Consider the following 23,892-nt stretch of genomic DNA (forward strand, 5'->3'; position numbering starts at 1 on the left):
AACAACTGGACAACAAACAACAACAAAATCCATATTTTGTATTCGTTGTTCCATAAATCCAATAATAATAATAATGTTTCGTTTTTTTTTTGTTACCTGACTGATTTTCTGGAACAAGAAAAAAAAAACCTGTGTTTTCACACGAACAAACAAAACACCTGAATAATAATAATTTGATTTTCAAATTTGTTTCATAAGAATCAAATCAAATTGACAAAAAAAAAAAGTTTGACCTGATGATCATAGGTTATGAGGTGAGCAAGGTTGCGTGTTTGGATAATTTTTTTTTTCGTTTGGTAATGCGCAAACTCATTTCGAATCAGAAAAATTCGAATTTTGGGATTTAAATTTTTTTTCTTTCGTTCGATTTACGCTTGCGCACTATGCAACAAAACAAGCGCACATTTTCCAACCGCCAATATTTTGTGTTTGTTTGAGTTTTGTCATCGTGTTTTTAACTGATTTTTTTTCTGTTTGTTTGTTTGTTTTGTAAATTAAACTTGAATCGTTTCATATTAATTGTTTTGTTTTCTTTATAAAAAGCCAATTGTTTTTCTGCTGGTAATTTATTGATAATTCGAAATTTTTTTTTTAAATAAAGATTTTCTTTCTTAATTTTCAGTTTGTTTACATTGATAATTTTTCTCAGTTTTGATTGCATTTTCGACAAGTATTCTGATCATCATCATCTGCAAACGAAATTCATCATAATGGAAGTTGATCGTCAAATTCGTTTGAATGAAAATGATCTACAATCTGCTTTTCAATCTGGACCATCGATCAAACCATCGGCTATGAGTAATTTGATTCCAGTTGAACAACGTAAAAAAGGAATATCATTAATCAGCGCTAATACACCGGCTAGTAATCGTCGTAAATTGGGTAATCTTTCCAATACACCATTTCAATCGTTGAAAAAATTACAAAATGATAAAAAATCTAATGGAATTCATCAACAACAATGTTCAAGTATGAAGATTTCAAAACAGTTAAAATCAACAACAGCAGCAGCAACACCAATGTTGTCCAGTATTGATGAAATTGAAAATGCTTATCCATTGAATCATCAAGAATATCGTGAACAAAATTTTCCATCCGAATTTAGTGATTATTATATTGAACATTATCATCCGAAATTAATGTTGGCACCATTTGAAGATGAAATTGAATCGAAACGTTTATCTAAATTGAAACAAATGCAAGATGAATTATCGGTTGAAGATTATTTTGCCGATTTTATCTAGAATGCATTCATTTTATGGCCTTTTTTTCTACTTTACTTTTACATTTCATGAAAAATTTTCTCACTTTGATACGGTTAATATTTGATTGAAACACCAAAACAAACAAACCAAACACTATACACTCATATTCTCAATGACTGATTTTCATTTCATTTGTTAAATTATCTTAACCCTTTTTTACTATTTATATTCTTTTCATTCAGCAAATAATAATAAAACTTTTTTTTTCCACATAGGATTCTGTTTTTGGATTCGAAAAGAAAAACAGAATTGAAGTTCAAGTTCATCGCATCACATCTGTGACTATCGTCGATCGTTTGATTATCATCTAATTATTACCAGCTTATAGTAATGCTGTTGGTAATACAATTGGATGCTGATCATCAATGATGATGATGATGAAAACGTCATTTGACATTGTCAATTATCACAATATACTTATCATATTATTTGTTTGTTTGTTTTTACGAGAAAAAAAATTAAACTAGACGAGTTCATTTCATCCTCATCACCGTCCAAAGTGTTGATTTCATTCAAACTACGTTTATTTCAATTCAATTGTATTCAGTTGGTCAGTTGTGTTTAGTTATGTTTGGTTTGATGATAATCTAATTGGTGTTTTGGATATAAAAACTCTAATTTCTCTGATAATAGTGGAAGAATATTATAGTTTCGAAAAAAAATGAATCCAAAATGCTGTTTTTTGGGTTATTTTCAATTCATTGGAAAGAAAAAATGAAAGAAAAAAAATGACATGACTTCCAAGGAATTTCTGTTTTTCGGTTATATGTTTTAGATCATTTTGTAACCGATTATGCGGATTTTTTTCATGGAAAAAAACATGTAACCAGAACTTTTTTTGAGAGAAAAAAAAATTTGATAATGATTATATGATGATGATGATGATCTTTTTCTATGGAAAAACAAAAATCAATTATTCAAAACAAGAAAAGAGAAAAAAGCTTTTTCCAAAGAAACCAACCAACAACAAAAAAATCGTAATATGATATCGATTTTCTTTTTCTTCACTACTTTTCTTGATAATTTTCCAATTTCATCATTAGATTGACATGTGAATGGTATGTTTGTTTGTTTGTTGGTCATTTTGAAGGACAGAAGACTTTTTTTTCTGTGGTATGGATCATTGGTCAATCATTTTCAAACACAAAAAATTTCGGTCAAATCAAATCGAAATTGAAGACAGGATACAAATTGATGATGATAAGCGACAAATAATCATCAATATTGATACAAAATTCATTCATTCATCAAAAATAGACATTTTTGAACATCTTAATCGATCGATGGACAATGACAATGACACACAACACGTTCACCTTTGACCCTCCAGTTTGTTTTGTTTTGTTACACATTGTCAGATAAAAAAAAGTTTCAGGATCAGGCCTTTTTTTCAAAAGAAGAAGCCATTGGAACAAAAATACGCGTGAAATATTTTTTCAATTGTGAAAGAGTTACTGTGGTTTTTTCTTCTTTTTCTTTTTCTTTGGATACACTACTACTATATCGTTTGACACATGCCGACCGACGACCTTTGACATACAGATGACAATAGATGTCTTGATCTTTTTTTCTACTTTTTCGCTCAACAAAAAAAGGGTTTTTTTCGAAAAAAGTTCATTTTTCCGAAAGATTTGATTGAGAAAAAAATTACATCGAACCTCCGAAAAAAAATAATGATTATGATGATGATGATGATGTAGATCAAAGTTGAAAAAAAGTGTGCCAAATACATGTGTCATTTTTTTCATTTTGACAATCTTTCATCTTTTTTTTTTTGTTGTTTTTGCTGTTCCGAAACAAGATGAAAGGGTGGCTATGGTGTACACACACCACCAAACGAAAAGAAAAGAAAAAAGAGATTATTTTGATTGGTCATTTCTTTTGACAAACTTCTTTGGCCCAAAGAAATAAAGTTTGTCGGTCTTAAATGTATCAACATGATGAAAAAGAAGAAAAAAAGATTAAAGATATTTGGTGGTGGCTTGGCTGGGTTAATGCAAAAATGAATCCTATAGGTTTTGAATATGAATATTTTCCATAAATTCATCGAATAATTATCCCAAATGGTAACCCACGAAAAATATTTATTCATTCATTTACCACATTGACTTACATATGTTCTTATGGAATTACACCAAGGAAAAAAATGAACAATTTTTTCCAATGAAATAATAATGAAAAAACCGAAAGAAAAAAGGGTTGAAATGAAATGAATACCCTGAGATTAACACCAAGCAAGAAAAAAGAACCAAGATCGGAAATTATCAAGAAAATGAAAAAAGAGATTAATATTATGATGAATTACTTCGGTGGTTGTGGAACATATGTTATATCTGTGTGTTTGAAAGTCTTTTTTTATTTTTTTAAATAATGAACAAAATAATATCATTGGAAAAAAATACACAAATTCAAATTCAAATCAAATTACAAGTTACTGAATGTTGATAGGGTGCTTGATGAATATATAATTTTTGTTTTTGTTTTGTTGTGCAAGTTTTACATATATATGAATCGAATATAAAAATTGGTCAAACATTAACTTCATCATGTGATGAATTATCCGAATCATCCGAATCATAACGGCCAAGTGTTTCAAAATTTTCAAATACATAACGCCAATCATGTAGATCGGGTGATTTATATAAACACATATTTAAACGACGACATTCACAGAATTCAATAAAATTTCGTATAAAACCATAGCTATTGAAATATAAATTAAGATAAATTCAAGTCAAATCACATTACACATGATAATTTTCAACTTACTTGTATGGATTATGAATATTTCCCGAACGTTTATTCTGTTTAAAATATCGATAACGATCGGCATTGATACGTTCATTAGTGGTCATTGCAAGGCAAGTTATCTAAAATTAAAACAAAATTAAGATTGAAAAAAATGATTCGAATCCAAAAAGATATTTATACCTGATATAATTGAAAAATTAAAAGGCAAACAACCCAAATAACATGAATCAAAGCATTGACTAGTGACCATGTAATCCATCCATTATATGTAACAACATTTGACCAAACATTCATAAATGTTTGATGTTTTCTATTGGTGGCTGATATAATTTCTTCATTAGATTCATTGATATCATCTTGATGTATGTCATCAAGAAAATCCCAATCTACAATTGACAAATTTCAAAAAATTAGAAAAATCTCCCAAAATGAATGAATGAAATTCACTTACAATGTACGGTAGCAACTAAATAACAGAATAATGTCATTGCTAATGTAATAAGATACCAGATAAAATATTTATGATTACGATAACCAACACAATTTCCAATCCATGGACAATGATGATCAAAACGTGCTACACAACGATTACATAGTGAACAATGTTTTGAACGTGTTGGTTTACGTATCAGACATGTTGAACAAAACCATGCTGAATCAAAACCCTCATGTTCACCTAATTCAATTATGGTCTAAAAATTGTGATTATTAAGAAAGAAATTGAAAAAAAATCCATTAAAACTTACCTTAACCTGTTCTTCACGACTATTGGAAATATAGCCAGGATCATTTTGATAACATCTATAAAAACTATAAAATAGACCCGTCGAACATAAAATGAATATGAACAATTCAATCGGTGATAAAACTATCAAAGAAATAAAAGTGTTAATCAAATTGAAAAAAAATCCATTTTATAAAAGACACTTACCGAAAAGAAAATATTGAAAAAATGTTATGTAAAGCCAGATTTTTGTGGATAAATATAATGAAATGGCTAAAACATTCAATTGTTTTACATCGAACATATATCGTATCAATAGATAAAGAAAACCGACTAGTATTATTAATATTAGTGCTTTACTTGATAACATTAGATCACTTTCACATAGTTTTCCAAACAGGTAATAATAAATGAACGGTGTTAATGCCATTACATAATAACGAAATTGTGGATCACACCATTTTGGTATACGAATTTCAGTGTTTGGTGCAATTTTTATTCTTGCTAATGGTTGTTTAGATTCGTTTTGTTTTTGATGTTCAACAAACAAACTATGAATAAATTTGGCATGAAATTTGACAGACATTTCAATCGGTGTATCTCCGGCAATATTTTTTAGATTAGGATTGGCGCCATGTTTGAGCAATAATGATACGGCAATTGGATTCCTTGCTAATACAGCACGATGTAATGCTGTATTACGATTTCGATCAGTCAATGATAGATTAGCTCCTAATGTTATCAAAAGTTGAGTAGGGTCGATCCTATTACACAGAAACGAAAAAAAATATTCAGAATTTTCTTGAAATATAAGTTTTAACTGAAAAAACATACGAATTGTTACGAAACGAAGACCACATTAATGGTGTCATTCCATTTGTATCGGGAGCATCAATATCTTGTCCTTTGGCAATAAAATAGGCAACAATTGATGTATGACCAAATTGAGCTGCTAAATGTAGAGCATTATAACCATCACCATCTAATAATGATGGATCGGAACCATATTTCATTAATAGTACAATCATTGGTAAATGTCCTTGTCTGGTTGCCCAATGAAGAGCTGTAGATTGAAGATCACCACCAATAGCATCAACAATGGCACCTTTCGAGATGAAATAATTAACCAATTCAAGTCGATTATTAATTGAAGCCCAATGAAGAAGTGTAACATTTTCACGATCACGTTGATTAACATCATAACGTCCTGAATCGATTAATTTTTGACATAATTCTAAATTTCCATATTGTGTTGCTCGAACAATTTCTGTTGTAATATCATTATTGGAATGTTGTTGTTGCAGTTGTTGTTGACTTGATTGTGACATTAGCTGATCATTGGAAGTTGATGTTGGAGGCAAAGGCGGTGTCGGTGTCGCCGAATGACTAAATTCATTATCATTCAAATCATTTGATTCATTTTCCGAATGAATTTCAAATAATTTATCAATTTTATTTTCAATTTTATCACCATCATCACTAAGAAGATTCTATTTAGTAAAGAATTTTCATGGTTAAAAACAAAAAACAAGTTTATTTATTTAAAAAAAACAAACCGTATTCGAATCATTTTTTGAATCATTCTTCGGATTCATAATCATCATTATTATTTTGTTTTTTTTTTTTTGTCGATAGAATTACAAAATAGAATTACAATAATAATAAATTACATTCTAATCGGGGTGATTAACCCAAACAAATTATAATTTTCGTTTCAAAAGAAAAAAAAATCAAAATCTTCAAAATAAAATGTTGCAGCTGAGTTCATTGTGTTTATGCGAGATGCGATTCATTCGAATAGGTAATACGCTTGCGCAACAGAAAATATGAAAATTTTTCCTTTTTTGGAACGTTTTTTTCCAATTCGAATGCCAAAAAAAAAACATTCGAAATTGAAACATTCGAATCGCCATTATTGAATCAAATTTTCACTTTTTAAAAAATATTTTTTATTATTCAAATTCAATGACAATCATGTATGTATAAAGAGAAAGCGAGAGAGAGAGAGAGAGAGAGAGAGTGATGAATCAAGTATTACAAATATGAATTTTTTTTGCGGTAAGAAAAAAAAATTCAAATGTTAAATCCAAAAAAAATGAAAAATTAAAAAAAAAATGTTAAAATTAGGTGAACGAGCTGTGTGTGTGTATATTATAGACATTTTCTTTTTTGCTGATGCTGTGGCTATATGTCAAATTTTCTTCATCTTTTTTTTGGTTTGGTGAGTTTTGTTTCGTTTTTTTTGTTGTTTGTTTGTTTGGATGGAAGACAATCATACCTGATTGTGATTACCCCCTCGTCAAACCATAATTGCGTTAATAAAAAATGAAACAAAACCAAAAAAAATATATTTTTTTAAAAAAGAGTTATCAATGTGCGTGTGTTTTTTTTAATCTAAACATCATATTGTAATTAAAATTTGCAATAAATTTCTGGATTTGAGAATATCATGTTTGTTTCTTGTTCCCGCCATCTTTAAATCTTCAAAAAATCAATCTCGTCTAGCTTTACGTTGACGTGGTTTTTGTTCGGGTGAACTTTCAACCGATTTATCCTCGATAACTTCTTCGATTTGTGGTCCATCATCATCACTATATTCTACTTCTTCTTCTTCTTCTTCATCATCATAATCATCTTCATCGGTTCGATCTTTTTCGGTATCATCATCATCATCGTCATCATTATGATGCTTATTACGTTTGTTTTGCATATTATCTTCAGTATCATCAATAAGATCACCCTGTGTTGATGGTTGTCGCAAAATATCATCACTAGGTTTGGCAGGATAGATAATGTCAATGGCGCCAACAATAAGCTATATTAAAAAATTGAAAATTAAACAAATTTAGCTTTTTTTCCAAAAAAATTATTCTTACTAATCCAAGCATTGCACCGAACAAAATCGTTACGAATGCAAATAAAATATATGATCCCCAATATGGAATGCCATAATCTTCGACTAGACTATTATGTAGTGCTCGAAGTGTCATAGATATTTTGAAAAAATTCGATACAATCGACATTCTATATTTGTATCCAAAAAACAAACAATGAGTGAGATGAAAAATTAATATAAAATGAATCTTACGGGATTGAATTTGGTGATTTCCATGAACTAATCGGTTCAATTGATTGCCATTTTTTCTCTTCAATAAAACTAACAAATGTATTCACATCACGTGTTCCTTTATATTGACGAAATATACCATCTTTGACGCTAAATAATTGAAAGAAAATTTTGATTTTGAAAAAATCGATTTGATGATTATGACTATTTTGCTTACTGATAAATTGAAGGCAAAGCAGTAACCATAAAACGACCGGATAAACCAGGATTAGCCGTTACATCTACGGCACCAACTTTAATACTAGAAAAAATTCAATCAATCAATTTTGTTTTAAACAAACAAACGAAAAAAATACAAACCCAAGATCTGAACCCCAAAATGAAAATGATTTCCATTCAGGTTGCAAAGCTCGACAAGCCGGACACCAAGGAGCGTGACTGAAATATTCGAATGAGAAAAAAAAATTATTTTGAAATTAAAAACAAAAAAAAATCGACTTACAATTCAACCATCCATTCACCTTGAAGCATTTGATCCCAATCATCTTCATTGATTACAATCAATGATGTTTTCGAACTAGGTTGTTTCAATTTATTTTGATTCGATTTTGAAATGGTTGGATTTGGTTGTTGAGAATCAGTCGATTCAATAGTCGACACTGTAGTTATCATCAAACATGATGATGATAAAATTAATAATAAATATTGAGTAGTGGATAAAAATTTCATTTTTGAAATTCTCGAAAGGTCGGTAAAATCAACAAGTTCCAATTGAATCAAAAAAAATCTTGTTCAAAAACAATCAAATGAGGCGTATATATTTACAAAGATCAAAAACAGGAGAAAAAACTGATGATGAATTGACAAATTGAATGACGTTTACTTTTTTTCGATCAGATGAAATATTTATTTATCATTAAACAAAATTGTTCAAATATCGGTATACGGATTGTCAAAAAAAAGAAAAAATATTTTAATTGTTGTTTTTCACTTGTGTTTTTTCTTTCATCAGCCAAAATCACTATTTATAATGTGTGTGTGATTCAACAATGCAATATGATGATGTTTGCTAAGCAAAAAAATTTTTTCTTTTTACGCGAATCATACATGCGCATTTCATTTGAGGCTATTTCAACCTAATCAGGTTAACATAACCATGAAGAAAATATTTTCGAAATGGAATTTTTTCAAATTTTTTCCTTGTTTAATTTAAATAAAATTTTTGTTTGTTTTGTTTTGTTTTAGTCAAGACTTTTATCGTCTTGATGATCGATACCTGGATGTTGTTGTTGCTGTTGATGATGAATGATGATGATGGTGACCATGGCGACCATAATCCGGTGTAATTGAACGAGATCGATGTCTTCGATGTTGTTGTCGATAATGTTCTTTAGTTCGATGTCGAGTTTTTGATCGTGATCGGGACCTAGATCTTGAATGATACCTTTTTCTTTTTTCATATGATGATGATGATGAAGAATCTGAATCAGAATTCGAATTTGAACTAATGGATGATGAACGTGAAGAATTTGATGATCGACTACGAGATGATCGTCTTTTCGATCTGGAATTTGAAAAAAACAAATTTAACAAGAAAACGAATGTTGCTGAAACAAACAAACCTAGATAATTTATCAAATTCTTCACGACGTTCACGTTGTTCTAATTTTCTACGTTCCAAACGATCATTTTCTGCTTTTTTATCCAATTTATCTGATGGATTTCCAAAACAAAAAAAAACTATCATAATTTTGTCCTAATTTGTTTGAATGTTAAACATACATTGTTTATCCAATTGAGCTTTCATCAAACGTTTTAAACGTTCTTGTGGTGTTATTATCAATGACGAATTGGATGAATTGGATGTTTGATTGGATTTCGAACCTGAACATGTCATCAACTGTTAAATTACATTTGAAAATTATTAGTAAACAAACAAAAATTCAAAAAATTATTCATCAAACAAAATGAATAAACCCTGTGTTTCAGTTGTGTCACACAATTAATTAATTAGAAATGAACCAAATATATATAGAGGTAATAATTGAAAAGACCTGCCAAAAAAATTTTCAATACTGACATTAGCCATTGATGATGATGAAGAAGTTGAAGTTGGTTTTGTTGATGATTCGTTGACAGAAACTACAGGCAAATTTGATCTATTGTTTTTTCAAGAGAAAAGAATTATTCAAGGGAATTTTGATGACCAAAAAATCACCTACTTTGTTTTCTCGTCAGAATCAATGTTTCGATCTTCATCATTACCATCATCACTATGATCATCTTGAGAATCAACTAAATCATGACGATAATATCGTTTAATTGGTGGTGATTTTTCTTTTTCCAACAAATCGATTGTTTTTGTTGATTTGTTAGTTTCATTGATTGAATTTTTATCAATTTTATTCGATGTTTTTTCATCATCAATATTTCTATCTCGAGAATTTCGACATTTTTTTGCATTCGATTCAATTTTTTCTAATAATTTTAATAATTTCTGATTATCATCATTCGATTTGGCATCTTGTTTAGTTCGAATAGGAAGAATGGGACTTTGACTAGAAGATTTTCGAGTTTTTTCTTTTTCACGTCTCGAAGATCGATCAGATCGTCGAATATTAGTCGGGCTTCGACTTTTTGATCTACTTCGTTTTCGATATGATGATGAAGTATGATTTTTACGTCTTGGTGGTGATCTACTTCGTCGATATTTTCTATGCACCGAATTCGAACGTGACCGTCGATATCTTGATGGTGGCGAAAGTCGACGACTAGATCTTCGTCGATGACGATCTATACTGCCATCACTGGAAGAATTATCATCACTTTTCGAATTATATCTTCGTCGTACACTTGGTGAACGACGACGACGACTACGAAATGGACTGTATGAAGGTGATCGTCGACGTCTAACGTTCGAAAATTTTTCATCATCATCATCATCATTCGCATTACGAAAACAACGACGATTTTGTTTAATATTATTCGAACTAGAATTAAAATGAATATTTGAATCAATTTTCGATGAACCGACTGCTACATTATCATCAATGGCCGGCAATGATGGACCATAGATCAATGAGTTGTTTGTTGATGAATTTTGTTTAGATTTTTCCGAAGCAGAAGAAGATTTCTTTTTATTCAATTCTTTTGGCAATTTTTTCAATTTCTTTTTATTCACTGGTTTTGTCGATGGAATTTCCTCTTCTTCATTACCAAATGATGTTATAAATTCAATTTTTCCTTCTTCAATTTCACTTTTAGAATCATCATCATCATCGTCATCGTCGTTTTCAGCTGATGATGAATCTGATTTCTTATGTCGCTTTCCTTCTTCTTGGTTGACAACAGCAAAATGATCAACTTCACAATCATCCGTATTGATTGAACGTAATATTAATAGACGTTGTTGAATTAAAACTTTTCGTTCACGACGAGATTTTCTCCCTACAAACATTGATTTTTCATTTTCAATTTCTTTGGCAATACGTAAACGATCCGATTCTGATTTATCAGCTTGCATAAATTTCATAAATTCACCATATTTTATACCATATTTTTTGGCAACAATATTCAAACGTTCACACAAATCTTGATCCAATTGATCAACAAAAACGATAGTGTCAAGATCTTCAAATTCTTCTTCATCATCATCCGAATCATCTACTGATTCGCTTGATGTCCCTCCGCCATCATCATCATTTCCAGATGGTTTACCACCATCACCATTATTATTATCATCATAATTATAACCAATTGCATTCTTTTTCTCTGCCAATTTTTTCTTCAATTCATTCTTTGTTTTCAAATTGTTTGTCTGTTGTTGTTGTTGGTGGTGTTGTTGTCCCCATTTTTCTTTTAAAAATATTTTCTGTAAAACTTTTTGTTCATTATTTTCAACAAAATCATTTTGAACAAGATTACGATAACGTTCATAATTTAGTTGACATTCTTGATCAGATGTAAGTAATCCACCACCATTATTATCATTGTTGTTGTCATTGTTTGTTGTTTCCAAATCCGATGAAGTTGTTGATGTTGACGGTAGACAATCTAAATTAGCACGAACATCAAAACGATCAATCATATTATTATCATCACCCATCCATGGTACTAATGATGATTCGGCTGCTTGTGATATTACCGGATCAATATGTATTTTCATTTGTTGGCCATGTATCTGAAGATATGATGCTGGATCAAGACGTATACTTTCATAAAATTCTCTACGTTTTTCTGCTCGGCGTCGATGATCGATCATAATACCACGAATTTTTTTCTCATGTTTTCTTGCTTCATGCCACATTTTTTTCGGATTATATAACGATCAAAATGTAAAATCAAATTTTTTTCATTGTGAAATCAATGAAACAGCTGATCGAGCATAATAAGTGATGTGCGAATCATTCACTTGTGTAAAATATATTGACAATCGATTGCGGCTCAATGTTTAATAATCGATCGTATGCATGTGACCAAAGAATAATTCTTTTTTTTTGAAATTTAAAAGATTTTTCTAAGATTTTTAAATTTTAAACTAAATTTAATTCTGTGATGTCATTCTCTAAGTTATTCTTTACAATATTTTTTCATTTTTTGATATTTTCGACTGTCAATTCAATTGACGATTCCGATATTTCAATAGATCCAAATGGCTACTTGCTTTATTGTCCTTGTATGGGTATGTTGAATATTTGTTTTCAGAAAATCTGATCATTTTTCCATTTTGATTGATTCATTCTATTCAGGGCGATTCGGTAATCAAGCTGAACAATTCCTAGGAACATTACAATTTGCCAAATCAATTGATCGAACATTAATTTTACCACCATTTATTGAATATGTTGATTATAAAGTAACATTTCAACCGTTTGAAAATATTTTCGAAATCGACCATATCAATGAATATCATCGTGTGATGACAATGAATGATTTTTTGAAAAAATTATCACCATTAATTTGGAAACATGAAAATCGTAGTATTACTTGTTATGATTCTAGACATTTTTCCACCAACAACAACAATAAAAAAGAAGGCTGTAATCCATTTGAAGGAAGTCCTTTTAAAGAATTTTGGCATCATTTAGGTGTTCAAGAATTTCCACTTGGTTCACTTTATTATAAACCATTACATACTGATTATAATTATGCAAATGATTGGAGACAAAAATTTCGTAATGTTACTGTATTAGCTTTAGTTGGTAAGTTTTTTTGTTTTTTCGCTTAAAATCGATTATCGGTAATGATTATTATTATTTTCAGGTGCACCATCATCATTTCCAACAAATAGTGCAGCCGTAAAATTATCAAAATATATTTATTTTACCAAAAATATTATGGAAAAAGCAAACAAATATCGTATGGACAGAGGATTTGGACAAAAACCATATTTAGCCGTTCATTTACGTCATGGAATTGATTGGGTAAATACGTTCATTGACATTCAACGATTTTATCTCTAAAATTTTTTTATTCAAAACAAATATAGATACGAGCATGTGAACTTATACATTCAAATCCTGATTTAAAACAACTTTTTAGTTCTCAACAATGTTTAGGTGATAAAGATAAACAACATCGTTGGTTAAATAATCGTATAACATTTGATCTTTGTTATCCTTCATTTGAACAAATAATCGACGGTATAAAATCATCCATACAATCATATAACAACCAAGATGAAGTTAAACGAAATGAAAAACAACCAATCAAACATATTTACATAGCAACCGATCTAAATAATGAATCAATGTGGTTAGATTTAAATCAAACATTAGCCAAACATTTTTCATCATCATCATCAACATTAACTTTGATAACACCAACACTAACATTGAATACAATTGATGGAACATTCAGTGAATATAAAAAACCATCACCACATTTTCTTATCGATTTATATCTTTTATCACATTCCAATTCATTTATTGGTAATTGTATTTCATCATTCAGTGCATTCATCACTAGATATCGTTTATATCGTTTACATTTTTTTCATACTACACATTTTTTTTCATTTCATCGACCAAATTCTGTTCATTTACGTGATGAACTTTGAAATTTTTTTTTTGTTTGTAAATAAATTTGTTTTTATTAACAAAATATAAATGTAAAGATTATACAGATAATAACCCTTTTAAAAAAGGCTTTTGATTCATTTTATTTATACATGCATTAAAAATTAAAAATCAAAGTTTAAATAATGATAGAAAAGATAGTCAAATCTGTAAATAAGGTAAATCAGTGATTGAATTGAGTGTGACTTTTAGTTTCGTTATTTGACAAGATTTTTTTGTTAAGCTCATGAAATTACCGAAATGAAAACAAAAAAAAAGATAGATTTTCGTGTATGATATTCTTTTGATAAAAGTAATAAACTTTTGATTCGCTATCAATCAAATGTTTTTGGATCAATAAATACAATCAATTCAGCATCGCTCATTTTTGACATTGGACATATATTCGATTGTGCACTGGTCATTAAATCATTTTGTTCGTTTGTCGTTGTTGTTGTTGTTGATGATGATGATGTTGTTGCCGATAATACTGTATCATTATTATTATTGCTTATTATTGTAGATGTACAAATGTTTGACAATGAATGATCCATCAATGGTGGTTGATTTTGATTCGTTATCATCGATGTTGGCGTTGGTAATATTAATTCATTCGATTTGTTTGCTGTTTCAGTAGAATTGGACATTATAGTCATTCCGAAAACTTGTTGTTGTTGCTGTAGTTGATTTACTGATTCAGGATTATTCAATTGTTGCTGTTGTGGTGATAAATTATTTGTTGTTGATGTTGTCGATGTCAAATCTTGATGACAATAAGATGCTAAATTACCCGAACCTATTAGCATATCAACTTTTGTTGTCGATGATGATAATGGCGGTGATGATATTTGATTGGTATTAATAATCGTTGAATTTGATGATAATGTTGGAGTAGGATCAACTGACATGGCTATATTTTGTAATTGATTACCGATAGCATTAACAGCTATAATGTTGTTGTTGTTGTTGTTTAGCATCTGATTTGCAACCTGTTGTTGTTCGAGTATGTTTAATGTTTCAGGATTTATACAGGATGTTGTTGTTACAACAATATTTGGTTCGGTAATTGTCATTGCTGATTGTGTTTGATGATGTATGGTGGTCAATGGTGGTGGTGGTGGACAATCATCATTTGTCATCATTGGACATGGTATTGTTGATGGCTGTTGATTTCCCGATTGACAGGCTAATGTTATCGCTAATGAATCTTGATTATTCGTTGATATTGGTATTGTTTGCATAAAAGAATCTAATGATTGATTTGGATTTGGATTATTTTGAACAGTTGTAGTGTTTGTTACCGTTTGATTCAATGTATTCATTATTTGATCGATTAATTGTGAATTTGTACTGTTATTATTATTATTATTATCATTTGTATTCGAAACTAAAAAATTATTTGCCGTCGATGTTGATGTTGATGTTGATGGTGATGATGATGAATAAGATCCATCCAAAACACCTTCCATAGCCATTGTTATATTAGTAGCTATATTTGATTGTGTAACTGGTTCGATAATCGATGATGATGTTGTTGGTTGCTGTGTTGGTAAAGGACAACCACCAACAACAGCGACAGGTTGTTGTGTAACAATTGCATTCAATTGTTTATTTAAATCTTGTAAACTTATTTCAGGTAATAATGACGTTGTATCGATAGTAGTATTATTCGTAATTGGATTATTGGTTACTAAAGAATTTGTTTGCTGTTGTTGTTGCTGTGGTGGTGAAAGATTTGAATCATTTTCATTTTTAATATTTATCATTGGATGATCAATTGATGAAACAAATGATGATGATGATGATGATTGATTGCCCGTAACAATTTGCATAGAAACATTTGCTTGGTTATTAAAATCCGGTTGTAAAAATGTTTCCGATTGTTGAACTGTTGCGTTGGTATTATTGGTGCCTAGCAATTGGGCGCCAAAATGTGTACCATTCAAATATTGTAATTGTTGTTGTTGTTGATCCGATATCAAATTTGCTCCCATTGACGATACAGAACTAGTACATTGTTGTTGTTGATCAATTTGTACTGTTTGTTGATTTGTTGATTGTTGATTTACATTCAAAGGATTACATCCTCTTATTAATAATGTATCTAATAATTCTTCTTGTTTGATAATATTTGATGATATACTACCACCACCACCACTGCAAGATGGTGATGATGATGTTGATGATGATAATGTATTCGCTGATGATGATGATGATGATGATGATGATATTGATGATGGTGATGGTGTTAATGATACTTGTTCTATACAAGGAGCCATAATATTTTGATTCGAAATAAATGACATTATTGTTGTTGATGATGCTGCTGTTGTTGGATCAATAATTGTCGGTGATGATGATGCTGATTGTGTTGATGATGTTGATGATGCTGATGGTGTTGTTGATGATAACATTGAATATAAATTATGTTGCTGTTGTTGTTGAATGTTTGTTCCATTGGTTATTTGCTGTTGCTGAATCGATTGGTTTGTTTCATTAGAGTCTACGACTGTTGCTGCTGCTGTTGATTGATGAGTAGCCGTCGATGACGATAAAGAGGTAGTAGTGGATTGTAAATGATGATCAATAAATTCCAAATGATTCGGATGTGGATGTGGATGATGTCCAGCACGATGACCAGTATGAGGATTATGATGATGATTATGATGAGATAGATTCATATCCATAATTAAAGTGTTTTCATTGGTCTGATGATTTATTGTTGATTGTAACGTTTGGTTATTTTCAACAGGAACAATAATCGATGAATTTAAAGCTAAGTTGTTCGAAGGTAAGTTTGTAGCTAAAGGTAAATTTGTAGCTGTTGTTAATAAATTGTTGTTATTGTTTTCATTACAAACTAAATTAGGAATAGATTTTTCGGATGAGCTTAATTCATTCAAATCATTATTATCATTCAATTCTTTACTATTATTATTTAATTGATCATTATTAGTGATCATTGTTGTTGTTGCTGTTGGCGGCGGCGTTGTTATTGTTTGTTCAACGGAAGGAATTATAATCTGATCAACCGCTTGACCACAAGATTGCTGTTGTTGTTGCTGTGCTAAATTGGTCATTATCATCGGCTGTTGTTGTTGTTGTTGTTGATCATTTACCATCGTGACAGATAAATTTGGTGATTGTAAATCTGTTTCCAATTTTATTTGATTTCCAATAAAATCAAGTAATTCCGCTGCTCTAGAATTGTTTATCGTTGTCGCCGATGTTGATGTTGATGATTCCGTCATTCGTCTTCGATTTCTCATCATCATCATGTTATCTATCGTTTGCCATCAGACATCGAGAGAGAGGTGAAAAAGGTTATTTGCGTCATAATGGAAAAATTCGGAGAGAAAAAGAAAAATGAAAAATGAATTTTTTTGTTTAAACACACAGAGAGAAAAAAATTCAAGGCTAAAAAAGTTCAATGAGGTTAGGTTAGGTCAACATTGAAATTTTTTTTTATGCTGAAAAAATTTTTCTGATAAAACATACTACCAGTGTTTGATGTTTGTTGTTGTAAATTTGAACTTGAATTATTGATTCGATTATCTGGCAAACGATAATAAAATCTATGTGAATCTGAACATTTTCCACCACTTTTGACCATTAGAAAAACTTCGATTAATTTTTGATCGGCTGTTGTTGCCGCTGATGAGGATGATGATGATCGTGTCTGTATTTGTTGAGATAATTTTGTTGTCGTTGGTAAATCATATGGTGGAATTTTACAAATCAAATGTGTCTGTGAAAAAAAAGAAAAATCAAAAAAAAAAAATTATTGAAAGCAAAATTCAGAAAATAGTGACAGGAAATATCTGTTTGTTTTTTTTTGGCCAATAGGTCAAAGGTTTCTCAATGGAAATATTTTATGGGTTTTTTTCGGTTTCAACTACGTCAATTTGATTGATTTTTGATTGAAAAATGGATGATAAAAGTTTAGTTTTGAAAAATGTTTTTACCGATTTAAGATATTCACGATTTGGTTCAACAATTTTCATCCATTTATCATTACGAAATATAACTTTAGCATCTTTTAGAAAATTTTTACCAATTATAAATAATTCTTCACCACCATCCAAATGATTACAGATGGTCATTGATTTTTTATTAATTTCAGGTGTACCTAATGGTTGTGTACTGATCGATTAATCGATTGATTGGTCGATGATTGAAAGCAATATAAAAAACATTATTAGCAACTATGATTGGAACAAAGGGTTAAAATAAAAAAGAAATAAATACCATAATATAGGTGTGCTAACTGTTTGTAAAATTTCCATTGTTTCAGGTATTTCACAACGAAATACTAAACGACAACGTGTTGAACGTTTAATATTTGCCACTGAATCTAGATCATTATTGATGGTGGTGGTCATATTGCTATTACCATTACCATTCTCATTGATATTTTTTTGAAATTTATTCAATTTTTGTTCAACATCAACATTACGTTCTTTCAATATACCGATACAATCAACATTTATTTCCATATTATTAGCTGGTGATGCTTCCATTGTAATTATACTTGTACCATCAATTTTTTTTAACATACAATTTGTTGAATTCTTCCCGGCAATTTTCGATGCCTGATAAAATAAATGCGGTACACCAATATGTTTATCATGTCCAATAAAACATTGTATTTTAATTGGTTGTCGGGTATAACCGAAAAGTTTTACAATTGGATAACCATGTCCAGATTTATCTTTTATAGCACCACGACTACCTTCAGTCAGATATCTTGCTCTACACACGGAAAAATATTATTCAATCAAATCAATAAATCAATCAAACACCTGAACTGAACTTACCTATGCTGTTCTTCAGGTTGCGACAAGATTTTCAATTCATAACGATTATTTTTTGAACGTGATGGATATGCACATGGTGCAAAACGATTATTAATTATACTATTTTGATTATATTGATGTGGATTCATTCCTAACGCTGTTGTTGTTGTTGAATGATTATGATTCGAATGGCTATTAGATTTTTGGTTACCACCATTACGAATCGACGAACTTGATGATGATGGTGGGGATGACATAATCATCATATTATTATTATTCAACGAATTTGAAACACTATTTGATTGTTGTTGTTGTTGATTTGTTGTTGTTGTTGTTTGTGACATCGATATTGATGAATTACTGCTACTGCTACTACCGTTATCAACTAAAAGATTCGATGTTATTCCACAACCAGACGATAATAACGTTGATGATGATGAATTTGATGAAACATTATTATTATTAATTTGCTGTTGATTATGTAATGATGATGTTGATGATGTTGTTGTTCCAAAATTTGTAGGCGGTGGTGGTAAATAATTTAAAGTTCTTCGTGAAAATGGTTGAGCTTTATTTACTGTTTGTTGTTGTTGTTGTTGTTGTTGATGCAACAGGTGGTTATGATGATGTTGTTGTTGTTGATTATGTGAATGATTATGATGTTGATGTTGATGTTGATGTTGTTGATGATGATGAAGATGTTGCAAATGATTAACACCAATATTATTATTATTAGTTACCACTGACGACGATGACGATGATGATAATCGTGTTGCGTTAGTGTTAACAGCGTTGTTGTTGTTGTTTGCAATATTTTTAACATGGCCATTTATATTTGTCATGATATAACCACCACCACCACCACCACCACCAGATGGATGATGATTTAATCTAGATGATGCGGCAACGTTGTTGGTAGTAGAATCTCTATTTATTAAATTAAATCTTGCAACTTTTGTTACAGGAATATTTGTTTGTAATAAATTATTAGTTTTTTTCATTGAATTTATTTGTAAATTTAAATCCAAACAAGAAGAAGAAGAAGAATTATCCGATAACGATGATAATGATGATGATGCGGATGATGATGTTGATGTTGAACCACCATTACAACTACTACTACTACTATTACTACTACTATAACTATCAATTATACCTGAATCTTCATCTGAAATTGTAAATAACGTTGATGATGATGATGATGTTGGAGATTTCCAAGGTAATGATTGTTGTTTTATTAATATTGTTGATGATAATGATAATGGTGATGATGTACGAGATGATGGTGATACACTTGATGAACTTGTCGGTGACAATGATGATAATGATGATATTGATGATGGTGATGATTGATGATTATTATTGTAAGCGAATCGATTATTATTATTATAATGATAATGATGCTGATGATAATTGTTTGTAACTTGTTGTTGTTGTTGTTGATGATGAATATCTTTACGTTTTAATTTTCCCATAATAAACAAAAAACAAAATAAGTGAAAAAAATTTGTTTTTTAATTGATCAAATTTGATTTGATCAATTAATCAATCACAGCAAAATAGAACCAAATTTAAACAAAAAAATCGATCGATCAATAATTGAAAATTGATTGCACATTTAGGATGATGATCAAGACAGCATTGCCTAAACAGAAAAATGAAAAAAATTTCATGATGTTAGTGTGGGGTTACAAACGCGCGCGTTTTTTTGTTTTTTTGTTTTTTCAATCTGACTTGATACCTTGTGAAACACAAGAAAATGATATTATCAAATCACAAATGCTTCTGTTTTTTTTTGATGATAACAGAAGGTGATTATCAAGTGTGATTGTCGCAAGTTGGTCGTTATCAACAATAGTTTATTATTAGTTCCTTATGATGAATAAATTACTTACAAAAAAATCGGTGATAATAATGAATATTATCAAGGAATGATGAGTAACAATAACTATTTTTTTCTGGATTCTTTTTTTATAAAAAATGTTACAACAACAAAAAAAACTATTTCAACTCACCTGAGAATTATTACAAGATGATTATTACACACACACATATATTAGTTTCATAAAAGAATTTTTAAATAAAAATTTCATCAATAAATTAATTAACAGAAATAACAGAAAAACTTTAATATCCTCATTATTATAATTATTATTGTAATAAAACATTTTTCATTAATAAACTGATTTTCTGCAGCAGCGGCAAACTAAAATCTATTTCTTGATTTTATTTTTGAAAAAAATATCTGTTGCTGTTGCTGCTATTATCCTGATCATCGTCATCATGATACAGTGTCAGTTTTAACCGAAAATACTTTACTTTTACATTAAATAAACTTGCACAAACAAAAAAAAACAGATTAAGGGAGAGAGAGATACAATCCACATTTCGGCGACATCATCAGAAAAAAACTGGCTCTTCATATATTTCTTTTTGCTGCTGCTAGAGACACTTGTCAAGGGAAACAGAAAAAAAACTATTTAGAAAAATGTATCAACACCATGTGTGTGTGTCTATGGATGATGATCAGAGTTTGTAAATGATATTTAGCGAAAATATCAACTGTTTTTTGGATATACAGAGATATATTCAGCATATCATCATCATCATCATTATCGTTAGTTGATGTTTGCTGTTCAGGATACAAACTTATCCAAACAGATATAAACAGTCGAAAAAGAAATAGGCACAAGGAGCCCAAAATCCTCCCCCTCCTCTTCCAAATATATGTGATAATCGACGAATCAATCAATCATTCAAATTATTTAACACTTTAGCCGTATCAATTATGTAATATCCATCATTATATTGGGAATGTTGAATTTTACAAAAATTTTACAGAAAAAAAATTTTAAAAATTTTTAACGAAAAAAAGCCAGAAATCAACGTTTTGAACAATGCAATTTTTTTTGAATAGTTCCAGCCCATTTTTTCAACACCCATTTCAAATCTTTCAACTGATGTTTTCAATCACATTGTGTTTGAATAACAAACATCTGTATACAAAACAACAAGCAAATGAAAAAAGGTTACCACCTACTTTTAATGTCTATGTGTGTGTTTGGTATGTCTAATTTTGTTCAAAAATCATCATCCAAAAAGAAAAATATAAACAACATTAAGTTCAAAACTTTATTGATGATGAAAATATTGCATGTTGTTTGGTAAAAAGAAACAGAGATAGAGAGAGAGGCCGATGGCATGACTCCTTGTTTGCCTGGAATTAATGTCATCAATAATAAACACAAATCCACAACATAAAATCTAATATGATGATGATGATAAGATTTTTGTTTCTTTTGGTTCGATGAATTTTTATTGACAAAAATTTTCTTATTTTTTCTGGTTTTTTGCGATGACAAGAGGAAAATCCAAGTGTACATTTCTGGTTACAAAATTTGTCAATTTTCTGGTTATCAGTTAAAAACCTCGGATTGAAAAAAAATTCTCTCCCTTACATTTCTTTATCATTTTGGAAAGAAGAATGAAACTAATCAAACAAGGAAGATTTTATTATCATCGATGAATCGATTGATTGGACAAAAATCTTTTAATATTTTCATTTGAAATAATCAAAAAATAATTAAAATCTCACAAAATGAGATCAAATTTCCCCCCTTATTTAATTTACTTTTATAATCTCCATTTTGTTGTTATCATTATCATTATTATTTGAAACAGGTCATTGACATAAATGTACCATGTAATATCTGTATACATGGTGTTAATGTTATTGGTTTTTCATTTTATTTTGTTTTGTTTTGGTTTTGATAAACAAAAACATACTGTAAACATGTAATGTAATTTGAAAATGACAATATATTGAATATCCTAACCACCACTATGTATTCGAAAAAAAATGACGAATGAAAAAATATTACGAAGAAATCATCATCATTAGATCAATGGCCAAAAACAGTTTTTTCGCTTTGTTTTGTTTTGCTTATGTGAATTTTTTTGTTTATCCTCATCATGATCATGATGATCATTTTCAGTTCTTAACTTAACTTTATTTGATAAATATCGGTAATAATTTTGCTTGAGAAAAAGTAACAAACCATGTGGGGAAATGAATGAAAAATGATATTCATCATTCATTCATTCTTCGCAAACACCACACACACACACACATCAATCTCTTAAACACCGTTCGAAGTTTGTTTTTAAATAGGGTGGATCATCGGTTTTTTCATCTTGGCATTCATTAATCACTTTATCAACCAAAAGACCGACTAAATGAATATTTATTTCCCATTGCAATAGTCAATTAGGATATCTTTTTCTTTTTCTTTTAGAAAAAACGATGTTACTTAATTTACTTATGCAAACAACATCTCTGTGTGTGTGAGATATGTGAAGATTTGTCACAAGACTGCAAATCTCTTTTCTCTGTTTCTCTCTTTTCGATCTATCATTTTTGTATTTACAATTGCAAATGAGATTTTGAATTTGTAAACTTTTTTTTTCTCTCTCACTCACTCATTCGCCAGTTGAACCAGATTTGATAAATCTAGATCATTATTATTTATTGTCGGTTTAATTAATTTGGGAAACAAAATATTTTTTCAATAACATTCAGATCTGATATCGAAAAAAAGCATGCATAGATAGATAGAGTTAGTATATTTCATTTCGGGTTCCGTTTATCCAGTTTGGTTAATTTAAAGATAATCATTTGGTTGAACGACAAAGACAAAGAAAGTGACGTTGACTTCCACAAATTTTTTAACCATCATCATTATCAAAACATAAACAGTCAACATTGATCAACGTTATAAAAAATTATTCAAGATTTTTAAGCGGTTGATTGACTGATTACAGTTTCCATTTGTTTTTGTTTTCTGGTTTTTTTGGCATCCACTGTAAAAAAAAGCAAAGCCGGCATATTTTTACAAAGAAATAAATACAGGAACAACGACAAAAAATGTCAACAATCATTCATCATATTCACATTTCATGCTCAATCTGCTGAATCATTTGATTATGAAAAAAAAGAATTGAAAAGAAAATTCTGTATAAGATGCTTCCTATTCTGCTAGATTCTGTAGTGTTACTGCTAGATATTTATATGAAAATTATTTCATTTTACAAACAAAAAAAACATTGAAAGAAAAATAAACTGATTTTAATGGATCAAGGTTTATGTTTTTTTTTGTTTCAATCAAATCAAAACAAACAAACAAACAAATGTGATGCGTATTTTGTGAATGAAATGAAATGAACGGTGAAATAC

General features: G+C 29.6%; 6 protein-coding genes across 9 annotated transcripts; 2 read left to right on the top strand and 4 right to left on the bottom strand.

Moving 5' to 3' along the window:
* Nucleotides 1-430: 430 nt before the first annotated feature.
* On the top strand, nucleotides 431-1,755 carry LOC113796489 (uncharacterized). 2 transcript variants are annotated; one of them, XM_075819491.1, is made up of 2 exons: nucleotides 431-561; nucleotides 623-1,755. In XM_075819491.1, the coding sequence occupies exon 2, from the start codon at nucleotides 711-713 to the stop codon at nucleotides 1,242-1,244; it is 534 nt and encodes a 177-aa protein (XP_075675606.1). In that variant the 5' UTR covers nucleotides 431-561; nucleotides 623-710; the 3' UTR covers nucleotides 1,245-1,755. The 2 variants fall into 2 exon arrangements, 1 of the variants encoding a protein (XP_075675606.1); XR_012846053.1 differs by lacking the exon at nucleotides 431-561 and having other exon boundaries at nucleotides 570-1,317; nucleotides 1,481-1,755.
* A 1,951-nt stretch (nucleotides 1,756-3,706) lies between these two features.
* LOC113796484 (palmitoyltransferase ZDHHC17-like) lies at nucleotides 3,707-6,523 on the bottom strand. The gene is made up of 8 exons (XM_027346773.2): nucleotides 6,297-6,523; nucleotides 5,575-6,230; nucleotides 4,948-5,504; nucleotides 4,763-4,884; nucleotides 4,468-4,708; nucleotides 4,197-4,402; nucleotides 4,035-4,135; nucleotides 3,707-3,968 (listed from the first exon to the last, which is right to left on the bottom strand). Exons 1-8 carry the CDS (start codon nucleotides 6,342-6,344, stop codon nucleotides 3,794-3,796), a joined length of 2,106 nt encoding a protein of 701 aa, XP_027202574.2. The 5' UTR covers nucleotides 6,345-6,523; the 3' UTR covers nucleotides 3,707-3,793.
* Nucleotides 6,524-6,916: 393 nt separating this feature from the next.
* Nucleotides 6,917-8,846, bottom strand: LOC113796487 (thioredoxin-related transmembrane protein 1). Its single transcript, XM_027346776.2, has 6 exons — nucleotides 8,310-8,846; nucleotides 8,168-8,245; nucleotides 8,025-8,108; nucleotides 7,829-7,957; nucleotides 7,617-7,764; nucleotides 6,917-7,555 (listed from the first exon to the last, which is right to left on the bottom strand). Exons 1-6 carry the CDS (start codon nucleotides 8,534-8,536, stop codon nucleotides 7,232-7,234), a joined length of 990 nt encoding a protein of 329 aa, XP_027202577.1. The 5' UTR covers nucleotides 8,537-8,846; the 3' UTR covers nucleotides 6,917-7,231.
* A 143-nt stretch (nucleotides 8,847-8,989) lies between these two features.
* Nucleotides 8,990-12,209, bottom strand: LOC113796483 (uncharacterized). Its single transcript, XM_027346772.2, has 5 exons — nucleotides 10,030-12,209; nucleotides 9,888-9,966; nucleotides 9,590-9,707; nucleotides 9,430-9,520; nucleotides 8,990-9,371 (listed from the first exon to the last, which is right to left on the bottom strand). The coding sequence occupies exons 1-5, from the start codon at nucleotides 12,111-12,113 to the stop codon at nucleotides 9,062-9,064; spliced, it is 2,682 nt and encodes an 893-aa protein (XP_027202573.1). The 5' UTR covers nucleotides 12,114-12,209; the 3' UTR covers nucleotides 8,990-9,061.
* A 34-nt stretch (nucleotides 12,210-12,243) lies between these two features.
* On the top strand, nucleotides 12,244-13,880 carry O-fut1 (O-fucosyltransferase 1). The gene is made up of 4 exons (XM_027346775.2): nucleotides 12,244-12,488; nucleotides 12,556-13,008; nucleotides 13,070-13,230; nucleotides 13,296-13,880. The coding sequence occupies exons 1-4, from the start codon at nucleotides 12,362-12,364 to the stop codon at nucleotides 13,863-13,865; spliced, it is 1,311 nt and encodes a 436-aa protein (XP_027202576.2). The 5' UTR covers nucleotides 12,244-12,361; the 3' UTR covers nucleotides 13,866-13,880.
* On the bottom strand, nucleotides 13,868-20,221 carry LOC113796482 (uncharacterized). Of its 3 annotated transcripts, XM_027346771.2 has the most exons (6): nucleotides 18,681-20,214; nucleotides 18,112-18,615; nucleotides 17,829-18,006; nucleotides 17,362-17,611; nucleotides 16,793-17,146; nucleotides 13,868-16,723 (listed from the first exon to the last, which is right to left on the bottom strand). In XM_027346771.2, the coding sequence occupies exons 1-6, from the start codon at nucleotides 20,132-20,134 to the stop codon at nucleotides 14,199-14,201; spliced, it is 5,265 nt and encodes a 1,754-aa protein (XP_027202572.2). In that variant the 5' UTR covers nucleotides 20,135-20,214; the 3' UTR covers nucleotides 13,868-14,198. The 3 variants fall into 3 exon arrangements, with proteins under 3 accessions (XP_027202572.2, XP_027202571.2, XP_027202568.2); XM_027346770.2 differs by having other exon boundaries at nucleotides 13,868-17,146; nucleotides 17,365-17,611; nucleotides 18,681-20,221; XM_027346767.2 differs by having other exon boundaries at nucleotides 13,868-17,146; nucleotides 18,681-20,221.
* Between the last annotated feature and the right edge of the window lie 3,671 nt (nucleotides 20,222-23,892).

This window comes from Dermatophagoides pteronyssinus, unplaced genomic scaffold (genome assembly GCF_027571235.1).
Source record: "Dermatophagoides pteronyssinus isolate colony J.1.1.1.1 unplaced genomic scaffold, Derpt_VIB-CSIC_2022.12 sq0001, whole genome shotgun sequence".
Taxonomy (NCBI): domain Eukaryota; kingdom Metazoa; phylum Arthropoda; class Arachnida; order Sarcoptiformes; family Pyroglyphidae; genus Dermatophagoides; species Dermatophagoides pteronyssinus.